Source organism: Falco cherrug, chromosome 1 (genome assembly GCF_023634085.1).
Source record: "Falco cherrug isolate bFalChe1 chromosome 1, bFalChe1.pri, whole genome shotgun sequence".
Lineage (NCBI taxonomy): Eukaryota > Metazoa > Chordata > Aves > Falconiformes > Falconidae > Falco > Falco cherrug.
In genome coordinates, this window is record NC_073697.1 from 27421838 (window position 1) to 27435339 (window position 13502).

At 38.5% G+C, this 13502-nt stretch overlaps 2 protein-coding genes across 8 annotated transcripts in view; both read right to left on the reverse strand.

Moving 5' to 3' along the window:
• Positions 1–98, reverse strand: part of WDR19 (WD repeat domain 19) — a 46892-nt gene extending 46794 nt beyond the window's left edge. Inside the window, exon 1 of one of the 2 annotated variants that reach the window (XM_055728366.1) lies at positions 11–98. In XM_055728366.1, the coding sequence (XP_055584341.1) occupies positions 11–16 (6 nt within the window). In that variant the 5' untranslated portion in view covers positions 17–98. The remainder of the gene's footprint in view (positions 1–10) is intronic. The other variant, XM_055728359.1, reaches the window with a different exon arrangement.
• A 293-nt stretch (positions 99–391) lies between these two features.
• KLHL5 (kelch like family member 5) overlaps positions 392–13502 on the reverse strand; it is a 62283-nt gene continuing 49172 nt past the window's right edge. For all 6 annotated transcript variants that reach the window (XM_055728411.1, XM_055728417.1, XM_055728404.1 and 3 more), the window contains 6 exons: positions 12696–12882; positions 11576–11800; positions 11092–11254; positions 7043–7255; positions 4582–4753; positions 392–1983 (listed from right to left, as the gene is read on the reverse strand). In XM_055728411.1, the coding sequence (XP_055584386.1) occupies positions 1927–1983; positions 4582–4753; positions 7043–7255; positions 11092–11254; positions 11576–11800; positions 12696–12882 (1017 nt within the window). In that variant the 3' untranslated portion in view covers positions 392–1926. The remainder of the gene's footprint in view (positions 1984–4581; positions 4754–7042; positions 7256–11091; positions 11255–11575; positions 11801–12695; positions 12883–13502) is intronic.

The following is a 13502-nucleotide window of genomic DNA, read 5'->3' on the forward strand; positions in this document are numbered from 1 at the left end:
CGGGACTCACCTTCATCGCGCCCACCGCCCGCTGCGCGGCAACCCCCGCGCATGCGCCGCCCCCCCTTCGCCGGCCGCTCGGCCCGCCCCCGCCGGCAGCGCGATCGCCGCGGAGACGGGCGGGGGCAGCCCGGGCCCACCGGGGCGACGGGCGGCCCCGCGCTGCGGGGACCTGCCGCGGGCTGGGCAGCGCCGCGGCTGCAGGAGCGATGGGTGCCGCCCGCGGCCCTGGCTCGGAAGCGCTGACAGGAGGCGAACGCTTTTCTAACAGCGCTGCTCCCCGCGGGAGGGGCGCACACACCGCGTTTCTGAACGAGCCCCGCCACGGCGGGGGTCCGGGCACGCACCGCGGCCAGTCGGCCAGAGAAAAAGGGCACCGAGCCAGCCATGGTGCACGTCAGGTCAGCTGTATTCAGTTGCAAACAGTGCAGGCGTCATCACAAAGTTTCACTGCTTAGCAATTCCTTCTAAAACAATAAATAGTCCACTGAGAGCATTAACACATTGAGAATTACAAATGTACAAAGACTTTGGGTATCAGACGTTTCAAACTTCAAAAAACATTCCATGAGCTCACATCTTCCCCCCTGCCAGGACACACACAGGTATTACCAACTGTTCTGAAAACATAAGAAACAAGGCACAGAAAAGCAAATACAAAGAGACTTCCCGAGAACATTCAGACTGTTCAAAGCAATTCAGCACAGGGGTCAAGAAAGGCAAATTATAAAGTATCTGAAAATAATAGGTAACCGTTAAATAAGGTAACTAACGATACAATCTTGCAGAGGCACGCATAAGTCCTGTAAGATGCTGATCATGCCTAAACGGTGGCAGTTCAACATCTTGCAGTGTCGGGCCCCTTACATTTTAAAGTAACCTTACTGAAAAGATAGACAATTGTTTAATTTCATCTTATAAAATTATACTTTTCAAATTAGTGCAAAGCCTCATGTAAAAATGTAATTAGTCTAGATGTAATGGAATGCTTCAAAAATTCCAAAGTGCAAATATCAAACTTAAATTGCTTAACTTTTAATCACACTTTAGAATTCTTCAAATAACTCGTGCTTATAGATTTTTCCTTAAAAATAGCAAAGTAAACCTAAGAACCAAAGTAGAGAAAAAGGTATGACGTTCTGAATCATGTAAAAACTTCGAAAATCCAAAAAGTAGACTGGATGTCAAAAATCTCCAGCAGAAATTATTAAATAGCTGATTTCTGTTAGCATAATAAGACAATATTTAAAATAAGGCTTTGGTTAAATAAAAGGTTTGCTAAACTAGGAATGATGATAAAAGTGCAAAAGATTCACCAAACACACAACTTCATTTCCAAGGCAGGCATTATGCCTGCCATTTACAATGGTTTGCATTGGTTTGTCAGCCTGCATTGTAATCAATCACTCACATACCTATAGTCAAACATGTTTATTATAGGCAAATTAAATATATGGGGTCCAATACTGTAACTTGTTTCACCCAGAGGTAATTCACCCAGATATCACTCCACTCAGTTATATCAGTGGAAGAATATCCGTTTATAGCATCACCCCTCTGCATGTCTGGGGGACCAAGGCCCTGGATCTATAACATTTGATTATTATAGCGAGTTCACTAATGAGTTTACTCATTTCTTAGCACTTCCTAAACAGAAGTCCTCTGCTGACAACTGGCTGGTTGCAGCTGAATTTTTTTTTTACAAATAGAATTTTTGTAACATACGGGTAACAAACATGATTTTTTAAAAAGTGCTTAATATTGGTCCGTAAGAACAACGTGTACATGTTAGCTTGAGATCGAACGCTTTGCCATGGTAGATATCCGGCATCTTGTGTTTATTGGTGCACTGACAGTTTGCTTGAGGGAAAAAAGAAATCATCTGAGTCTGCGGAGGAGAATTGTCACCTTCATAAAGAGAATAATTTACAGCTTTACAGTCACAACACATGCCCCAGCTCTTCCTAAGCACAATGGTGCAACCTGTAAGAAAGAAAAAAAATATATCCATGAGATAAGTGCAGTCAGCTTTAAGTATTTTTTTCCCTAAAACTGACAGTGTTTAGTCAATGCTTGTCATAATAGCTATACAGCTGCAACAGAGTGGCAACATCTCCCACACTGTATTAACATGACAAGAAAATAGCCATCTGGTCCAAAACTTGGATACAAATCCACAGAAAAGGTAAAGATACTTTATGATGGAGTAAAACACTTTGACAGCTATAGCAAACCCCAAGAATATGAAGCAATTCTTACTGATAATTTCAATTACTTTACAGGAAAAAGAATCCTTTTTTATGGTACAAACTGGACACCTGAGCTAGACAGTCTGACAACTGAGTAATGGTTGGCAAAACTATGCATTTTTCTCTCAAACAGAAAATGCCAAACGTAACAGGGACAACCTCTCCTTTTTACTTAAATATTTGACAAAATCCCATCACAAGTTCTTGAAATCAATTTCCCAGTCTCTATTCTTTCTTTGTAAACAGAAGTTACTTCTGGCAAGACCCTTTTCTGCTGAGATCCTGTTGGACTTGAAAAGAGGAAGGTAGTTCCTGACACTCATGTTAGCTTCCCCTTTTAAACTTTATAGGATTGGGGGGGCAGGGAATAGCACACAATGCTACAGAGATTATTCTGAAGACATGAAATTGTGAATTGTGTTTATGCCAACTCCCCTTTTTTTTTCTTTTTTTTTTTTTTTTTTTTTTTTTAAACAGGAACACAAAACTTACCCTCAGCTGTCTGTGACTCTGACAAACTTCAGTTAAGAAAATTCCACTACCCTCTTTTGAGTTGTGTGTGGATGAAGTGGTGGCAAACTGTTGACATAATGAGAGAGAAGGAAGGTACACAGACACTTCCAAGTCCCTCTACAGAGGGTTCAAAACTGTCCTAATATACTGGAATCACAGGGTTCAGTGAGATATAGAGGGTCAAGGCTAAGGACAGAAAGGTACATACAGATGTTCACCACCTAGACATCATGGAAGATTCATTTAGATGCAGCAGTGAGAGCACTATTTCTCTCCTCTGGTACACTTTTTTTTTTTTCTTTGGCAGGACAAAAAATGCCCTGGGTAATCATTACCAGTATCACCACTGAAGGCCCCAAGCTCTGATGAGCCTCCTAGATGACTTATATTTTAACATCTTGCAGCACTATAAAGTGATGGGAAATGAACAGCTCAGTTCTCTGTGTTGCAAAGATTTTGATAGCCAGCAGTTCAATTCTCTTTTTTTGAATTAGCAATTTAGGGCTATTACTGATAACATATTCAGGAGGTCAGAATTCAGCTGCCTAAATACTGGCGTCTCATGTTATTCTAGATGACCTTGGACATCCATCCTGGCCTGCAAGTGGACTCCAGAAGGGCCTTGGTCTGCCGTAAGTTCTGTGCTGTATCTGCCAGCCTTCTGTATTTAGGTACCTCAGATGGCAGTACATACCAAAGGAGAGCCTGCCCAGGACGCCTTTGTGTGCGCTCTTCCCACAGAGGCACACATTCTTGGAGCTATAAAAAAGTAAAAGCAACCAAGCTTTGAATTGACAGTAATGGTTTCTGATCATGAATTGAAGACATATTTTTTTTTGAGCTGCGTGAAGAGGAGTGCTGTGTCCAGTTCTGGGCTCCCCTGTTCAAGAGAGACAGGGAACTGCTGGAGAGGGTCCGGCAGAGGGCTATGAAGATGATGAGGGGACTGGAGCATCTCCCTGACGAGGAAAGGCTGAGAGGGCTGGGCTTGTTTAGCCTGGAGAAGAGAAGACTGAGGAGGGGATCTTATCAATGATACAGATATCTTAAGGGTGAGTGACAAGAGGCTGGGGCCAGGCTCTTTTCAGACATGCCCAGTGACAGGACAAGGGGCAACGGGCACAAACTGCAACACAGAAGTTTCATCTGAATGTGAGGAACAACTTCTTTGCTCTGAGGGTGACAAAGCATTGGAACAGACTGCCCAGAGAGGTTGTGGAGTCTCCTCTGATGACATTCAAAACTCACATGGACATGACACTATGCAACCTTCTGTAGGTGAACCTACTTTAGCAGGGGGGTGGCCTAGGTGATCTCCAGAGGTCCCTTCCAACCCTGATCATTCTGTGAAATGCAACAAGCCTTCCTCAAAGTTGCTCATACACACTGCTCATAGTATTCACATCAGGAAGGGGTTATTTATGAAAAGATGATAAAAACCTTGAGAAAATTGCTGAACATGCTGAGAGACACATTGGAGCTAAAACTAATCTACATTTATCTTCAGAATAGGAAGTCATGTAAACAGAACCCTTTATGATAGTTTGGGAAACTTGTCAATACATTTTATTAACAGTGGTTGAAATTTTCAAAGAAAATAGCTATGCTCTTGCCAAAGAAAGAAGGGCAGTTTATTGTAAGTTAACAACTGCATACTCAAGAGAAATCATCTCAAAATGGTAGAAAAAAACCCCCAGCTTACAACAGACTAGTAAGAAAGTGCTTCTTAGAGAAGAAGTATTTGAATTCTCTTTGTAAAAAGAGGCAAACTTCAAATAACAAGATAAATAGTAGCGTATGTTTTTTCCAGAAGCTATACCTGCGTCCATTCATTTGTCTGGGGATCATAAGACTCCACTGTATTAAGGTACGTTTGACCATCATATCCTCCAACAGCATACAATTTGTCACCAAGAAGACACACTCCCACTGCATCTCTGCTAATACTCATAGAAGCCACAGCAGTCCACATATCTGTTTTTGGATCATACCTAAAAGATATTTGTGTTATGTTGTAAAATTGTTGCCAAAATTCAGCAGAAAAAACATTCTTGAATTGATGCTTTCAAGGTAGTAGGAAACGGGTATTATTAGGACAGCACAGAATTGGGTGTTAATTTCAAAGGACTTTTCCCTCAAAATACTCTTTGAAAATGTTTTTTTTTTGGGGGGGTTTTTTGGGTTTGTTTTTTTTTTTAAGTCATCTGGTAACACAATCAAGTACTAGCTACACATCTACTTTGTGCCACTTTCCATACAGTAATAACACACATATATACAGCTGCTCTTACTACTTTTCTTACTGTATGTCTAAACATACCAGTCCAGAAACAGTTCTGCTGCTACACTGTAGTAGAACTACTACATGTCAAAGCATAGGCTGTTAAAATTGAGTGTGGTACTCAAGAGTTACTTGTAATGAAAGATTACCATTAAAAAAAAACAACAACCACCAAAAACATTTTGAGAAAATTCTGGGGGAAATGCAAAACCCTTAAGACAATTTACAGCACTACTTTAATCATAGCTCTGTATCATCAGAAGCATCACAGTAGAAGACAGATGGTTTAATGAGAAAGTCTAAATGAGATCCTAGATCACATTTAGATCTTTACAAGTTAAACTAAGAACTACGCAGGAGAGTCTGTGTTATTCTTATGTCACAGAACATATTTTAACCTGACTGAAAGAGACAGTGTTAGGATCACAGATGCTTATAGCAGAACTGAGGTAATCGCAGAGCTCTGAAGGGCTCTAAAGAACTGCATACAAAGAAAATATTTGACTAAGAGACCATTCTAAGATCACACTTAAAAGCAAGTTTGGAAGGTACTAGTCTTAATTTGTGTATGTGAAAACCATAGATATGAGATCTAATGATTTTATCTGCATTTCTCTAGTCAAAGTACAACAAATGCATGCAGTCATAATCCTAACATGAAAATACTGCCTGAAGCAGATGCTGCAAATAGAAGTATAATGTAGTGAAAGAAGGTGATTAGCAAGCTAAATATAGAATTTACTTTTCAATTTATCTTATAATTCATGAACCATGTGTTTATCTGGGAAAAGCTAATTTTATTGTGAAATACAGTAGTAAACAAATACTCAGAAGCTTAGTGTGGTTTTACAAAACTGGTAATTTTTTTAATGGAACTATTTCCATGAAATTGATGGTCCTCAATTTCATCTCACTTGAAGAGCAAGGACAAAATGCATTACAAAATTATTCCTATTTACTGAATTCATGTGTTCTGTAACTTTGTTTCAGAGAATACTGATGCAGAAAGGTACACAGACCTATTGCTTTCTCTTGGGCTTCTATTCATCATTTGCTAAGATAGCTTCCTTTCTGCAAACCTTTCTGGGGTCTTTCAGTGCAACTTCCATATGTTAAGTGGTATGGGCCACACTATGTATTTGGGGGCGTATTAGGACACAAAGTTTGAAAACTACAGCGCTGTTTTGTCATGGGTGGGTTTTTTTGTTTGGTGGTCATCATCTCCCTTTTTTTTTTTTTTTGGTAGAGGGTGAATCACATCTCCCAGCATAAAGAAGTTTAGTAAAAGAAGATGGGTTATGAAGAACCACTAAGTGTTGGGAGGTAACAGGAAAGAGGAGAAGTTTTACAACTGGGAGGCGGGGTGGGGAAGAGAATTGAAGTGTATTTCAGAAATACTTGAAATGCCAGCAAATATTTAATGCAGTGCATTATGAAGTATTTACTGTAACTTTTAATTATTTTATGGATCACATGTGCTTCTGCAGTTTGTAATACAGTCATACATTCATAGATTTACATAAAAACATACCAACTTTGGAATGACTGACTGACATGCCAGTTTCCCAGTGTCATTAGGGGATATAAGAACGAACAGGGTATCTGAGGATCCACAGACCCTGACCGCTAACTCCTTTAAGGGTTATAATATAAAATGATACAGACTTATCATGTGAAAGAAGTTCTGCTCCATTTTTAGAAGCATTCAATTCCAAGTTGTTCTCAGTAACCAATCATAATTCATTCAGTGAGACTGTTAGAAAAAAAATTCTAGATGAAGTACACTGGGGAGAATTTGCTTTAAATAATTTGTCTCTGCAACATTTTGAATCATGTTATGACTACACAGTATGTTTTTATACTTAAGTTTCCTCTGCTCATGCTAAAAATAACACAGCCATTTTACTGGGTTTCTACTTACAGTTCCCTTTCCATAAATCACTCCGTAGACTACCACTATTAGAATTACTAGCAGGATATGCCTTCATCAGGATATTACCTTTCTACACAATCTGACAGCCTGGATGTTAAGTTTGATGCTGGGGCATCGTGACCACCTATTGCATACAAGAACCCATTCCAGGTGGTTACACCTACACCACCTCTTCTTTTTGACATCTGAGCACAGAGGGTCCATTTGTTCGTATGAGGATCAAAACATTCTACTGACTTAAGACAAGAACTTCCATCTCGACCACCAACTGCATAAAGCCTGTAAAGTAAAAAAAAAAAAAAATATCTGAACACCACAAAGTTTCCAATGATGAATGAAGGACTTTCAAGTTTGTTAAAAAGGAAAGTTTAGGAGGAGACAGACTTTCAACTTCCAATAGAATGTGTCAAAAATCAGGTTAGATTTTGCTCCAGTCTTTTCCTATTATCACTATCAATGCACAGTAACAATCATTTACAGAAAATTGCTATCTATAACACAGCATTTATGTTCCAACCCATGCACACAGCTAACATTTTCAAAATTACCTCTGTGGCTTGACAAAGGCCCATTTCTAGAAGGGCCAGAGGGACAAATTCAGCACTGGATCTGTGCATGCAGCAACCCTGGCCTGCCTCATCTTAGGCATGCAAGTATTTTTCTGGACCCGGGCTTTAGTTTACGACTGACAGTGCTGCATTCAGTCCCTCACACCCACTAGGTGGCCTAGTTTTCTCAGTTTTGGCAAAAATGTTTCCAGCATTTGGTATTAACAAAAGGATTTCAACATTTTGGAAAGGCTAGAAGGAAAAGATTGGTTTTAAGAGCACTCCAGCACTGATGAATCCTCGAAACTAATCAAATAATAAAACTTGATAAAAAGTTTATGCACAGTTTATGAGCAGTCTATGCTTAGAAGCAGAAATGCCCAGAACTGTTACTTGGAAACGTAGGAACTCAGAAGCCATTCTAAAAAAGAGGCAACACATCAGAAGTCAAGTCCAGTTTGAAAGATCACCTTAAATATAATTAATGACATCCTTTCATAGCCTAAGGCACGTTACATTATAGCTAAACAATCAAATAAACATCAGATACTGTATATAATGACAGTGTGAAACACTATTCAAGCTGTCCTCAGTTTGGGAAACACCATTTTTTATTTTTTTAAATATACTGACCAACAAACAAATACAAACATCTTGTAAATATGGTTGACCTAGTAGTTCTCAGGAATAATTTCAATACCCTTTAAAAAAAAAAAAAAAAAAAAGCATTTCCATGAAAGTTCCCACATTTAATAACACAACTTGTTTAAGGTAAGGAATGTACTGAAGGTTATTGAAAAATCCTGTTCCAGTTCCACTAAGTTGATGACTAAAAATAAATGCTTTATGCAGCATCTAAATGAAGCCCCCCACCTTACCTCCCCCCAAAATATAACAGAGTTGTGATCACTTATGCAGTGATTTTACATTTTGGACATGAAGAAAGATATATTAATTTCTCTATATGAAGGTTTTGAGCAAATAATCCAAAATTTGTCAAGTTACAGACAGATATTACTATGAAGTGCAAAAGTTACTGCTCTCTCAGCTGAAATGCTGCATGTGCTTTTAAGTTTTTTAGCTATAGGCATCTAGTGCTGCTGCCTACACTAAGGGTCTAGGGAATGTTGTATAATAATAGGGACAGTGTGGCTCTAATTCTGGTGCTTTTCACCACACCTGGGATCCTCTGCTGAATATACAGGAAGCTTCAGACCTAACTCGAGCATCTGAGACTGCAGTTCCAAGGCAGCAAGGCACTCTGCTTGCTGGTTGTTCAAGTTCTCTCCTTCCTGTACCCAGTGACCATTTCCACTCATTCCTGGACTTGTTCCAGATTTCAGAGGACCCTTTGTAAGGTGCATTTCAACTGTACTAATTTAGCAGGAGACTAACCTTTCAAGAAAAAACAAAAAGTGTGCAAAGCTTTTTGTGTGAAAAGCTTTTTGCTACCTCATGATACTCAAACAGCTCAAAGCAGATACATCATAAGCAGGAAACGAAAATTCATGGTCAAAAGTGTTAAGTATTCTGCCACAATCACACTACTACTAAGAAAATCAGGTTAGCTTTGTCTCCTGTGGTACTCCTGTAGCCACCCTGGTAAAATATGGTTTGGATAAGCCCACTACAAGGCTGGTGGAAAACTGGAAAGACTATTGGGCTTAAAGTACTGCAGCAGTATGAATTCCAGCTGGCAGCTGGCTACTCGCAGTGTTCCTCCCAGGCTGATACTGTTCAACATCTTCATTAATTATCTGAAAGATGTAACGGAAATCAGCCTTCACAAGTTTACTGATAAAACCAAATTAAGGGGAGTTGCTAATATGCTGGAGGGCTTGGTTACTATTCAGAGACTCCTAGACAGGCTGGAAAAATGGGCTGATTGTAGTCTCATGAAGTTCAAAGGCGAATGCAAAGTCCTGTACCTGGGATGGCATATTCCCATGCAATAGTACAGGCTGGGAGCTGACAGGAGAGGCAGCTTAGCAAAACTAGACTTGGGAGTCCTGGCAGACAAGTCAGCAGTATGTCCTTGATGTAAAGGCAGCTGATAAGCCTTATACATTACATGTAACACTGCTTCTGGATACTGTGTCCAGCTTTGGGCTCTCAGTACAAGAAAGATCTTGCCATACTGAAGCAAGTCCAGCTGATGGTCAGTAAGATGAGGGAGCTAGAACACATGACATGAGGAGAGGCTGAGACCTGCCCTTGTGTAGTCTTAAGAATTCTCAGGACAGCTAAGGAGGCATCTTACTGCTGTCTTCAACCACCTAATAGGAGGTTATATAGAAGACAGATCATTCTCAGGGGTGTGCAGTGAAGGAAGGAAAGAGACAAGTTCAAACAAGGGAGATATCAATTGGATATTAGAAAAATGCTCAGTACAATGGAGTTCAAACATTGGAAAAGGTTGCCCAGAGAGGTTGTTGGTATTGTTAGATATCATCCTTAGGTATTTAAAATTCAGATACAATCTGAGCTACCTCAGTTAGCTCTGAAACTACATTCAACTTTAAGGTTTAAATTAGAGGATCCTTCCAATCCAAGTTATTCTACAATTCTGTGATTCCAACTGATCTTTATTTTTGTAATTTTGGATGCTATAGAACAATTATACTTAGTCTAAAGGAAAACCATGAAAATCACTCAAAGCCTAGGAATCAAAGTCTACAAATAAAGACTGAAGGAGCTGGAGTTATTCAGTCCTGATGAGTGAATACTGAGGGGATGTGTCTTTAAATACAAAAGGCTGTTGTAAATAGTTAAGAAAATATGTGTTTTCCGTATTCACTTTAGATAGTACAAACAATAATAATATAAATCACGAAAAGGTATTTGAGACTTGACATGCGAACTTCAGTGATGCATTAATAGTTAAGCAGATTGCTTAGGGAAGTTACAGAAACTTTACCACTGGAGGTTAAGAACAAGATCACTCTGAGTATTTTAGATATAATTGATTCAGCTTTAGGGTAGCAGAACAGATCAGGGAACTCCTTGAGGTCATTTCCAGCCATTTTCTGTAACTGCAGCATTAAGTGACCTAGTTGTCTGAATATGCTTTGTATTAGGAATTGGGCATATTTTCACTGAAAAACAGCTATAAACATTTCAGATACCACTCTGGATTAGATTAATTCTGCCAGAACTTACTGTTCTGAGTTAATGCAATAATGCAATATAACATGAGTACTCTTCCATGTACTTTACAGTAATTTTGGAAGTTGATTATTCAAACTATCACAGTAAGAGGAAATCACTGGAGTCTCAGTGAAAGCTAACAATTGTGTGCTCCCTTCTCTGTTAAGGAGATGGTAACTACTTATTAGCCCATAGAGATGGTGTCTCATAAGTGATACTGAGGGGCACTGTGATGCTGTGAGGAAGCTTACTTGACCAATAATACACTATCTTTTCTGTGAATGAAGAAACATGGTTCTTAATGCTATCAACAGGTATCTGTCCAGAGAAATTAGTGATTTAGTAGTAACAGTAATTTAGAATAGTCCTGCGATTACATTAAAATAATGAGATAGAAAAATGAAAGTTGCCTTCACGTACTTTCCATTTAATATTGCTACACCAACAGTGCTCCTTGGAGTTGACATACTAGCTACAAAGTTCCACTGACGAGCCTGTGGATCCCATCTTTCTACTGTATTCAGGTAGCTCCAGCCATCATGTCCTCCTACAGCATACATGGGACCTTCCAATACAGCCACTCCTAAAAAAAACAACAACAAAAAAAACAAACGAAAAACAATTGCTTCTGGATAAGGGGAAAAAAAGATCACATTTTCCTAGTGACAGTCCAGTATGCACCACATAATATTTAAAAACAAATCAAAAGAAACTTCCTTTTGATAGCCAATGCTGGAAGGAGAGGGAGGAAGGAATTATCTGACAGAGAGGACATTCAATAAGCAGTTGGCATTAAAACAAATTTTCCATCCCCCCTTAACCAAATTTCTGAATGTTTTTTGACCAATTCTAAACCAGATAATCTTTAAAAATACGCATTCAGCCTTTACAGAACTCTACATACCAAGACCATGACGATGAGTGGACATAGGTGGCATTACACTCCAAGTTTTTGTTCTAGGGTTGTAGCACTCCACAGTATTCAATGTTTTCAGTCCATCTCTGCCACCAACGACGTACAATTTGTCATCTAAGACTGCAACTCCAAACTGTAATCTTCGTCCATTCATGTTTGCAACAGGAGTCCACATGTTGGTACGAAGCTCATATTTTTCAATGCTTGTAGCTCCTGAATGACAACACACACAAGTTGTTTTTTTTTTAAATAAAACAACACCACAGAGGTCTGAATTATTCATTTCAGCAATACGCTGATCCCACAAAACAGCATGACATCCTGCAGCATGTTCTTAATTCTATGTCTACAAATAGTCTTCTTTGATTTCCTCACAGATTAACTGCACCATTATAAAGGAGGCCTTTCTCAGTACTTTTCAAGACAAAAAGCAGGATTTCCAACTGCTCTGCAGAATCAAGCCTTTAAAAATTAAAAGTTAGGAATATAAAACAGCTCTTGTGAAATGCGGTTATATACTGAAATCAATATTTTGTAATATAAAAAAAAAATCTGAAGCTATGACATGAAGTACTGAAGGGCTAATGTTAAAACAGTAAGTGAAAGAAAACACTTTCTCTGCCGTAACTTTTGTACCTTGCCAGATTTCTTCTACTATTAAACAGTATGGGAGTGTCCATAAAAAGAAAACCTAAGTAACTGTGACAGAACCATTTACATTTAGACAAAGAGCATATTTTTTTTCATTTCTAATGCATCTGTAGGTCACCTTTGTGCCCTTTCTGTTATTTTCTTCCTTTTGCAAATTACTTCCCATTCAAGTAAATAAAGATTAGTTTTCACTCAATTCAGCATTTCACTACTCAGAAATCAGGCATTCCCTTGATAATTTCAAATCAGTCACAACTCTAGCTTCCAGAATGTTTACAGTATTATCAAAGCTACGTAGATTTTTTTTAACCTAACGAACAGTGTACATTTAAGACATTTCAGGTTCTATACTGCAGAATCTTTGAATGTTAGAATTAACATGTTATAAAAACATCTATCAAACATTTCTTTTAAAATGAACAAAACCAACTCAACTAATTATCATATAAGCCAATACCTTTTGTGGCATCCATTCCTCCAACTGCAAACAACACACCCACTGTCGATTTTCTAGGTTTGGTGCGAGGACTTTGCAACATAGGTCGTCTCTCTGGCAACAGATGGTACTTCATTGCTTCCATAATGAGTTTTTGACATTCAATGTCATCTCTAAAGAGTGCATTATTTTCCATATCTGCCAGAAACTGAAAAAGAAAGAAAATTAAACAAGCTGTATTGCTATAAACAACATGAAAAATAAAAACAAATTACAAGAAAATATTTAATCCAAAGACTTTCACCGCCTGATTTAAAATATATGTTTTGAAAATGATCATATAAAAAAGACTAGCATAAAGATAAATTTGTAATAAACAAAATATTCACATTTTAAGCTAAGCTATTAAGTAAAAAAAAAGGCAGGCCATCTAATCTTAATGGATGATTTAAGCTTAATGGTCCAAAGAATAATTTAAGCTTAACGGTCCAAAGGAAGAAAACAAAATCTCCTCCTGTTCCAGTGTCAGTACAGGTATGTTCACAGAAATGGAGTCAGGTTCTGGGTATGTAAATCAGTTTAACCTCATGCTTTTATTCCTGAATCCACTTGGTCCAGGGCTCTAGTCAGGCACAGGCTGAATGTTTGAATATATATTGTATCCCTTGCTCTGACACTGACCCAGATCACTGTGTATCAGTTTAATGCAAGCCTTTGTTAAAATTTTTAGTATCAAGGATACAAGCAAATTTGACAAGTGTCAAATTTTAAATCTGACAAATAAAATTCCACTAAGACTACTAATAACAGTTATTAAAGATTTTGGAG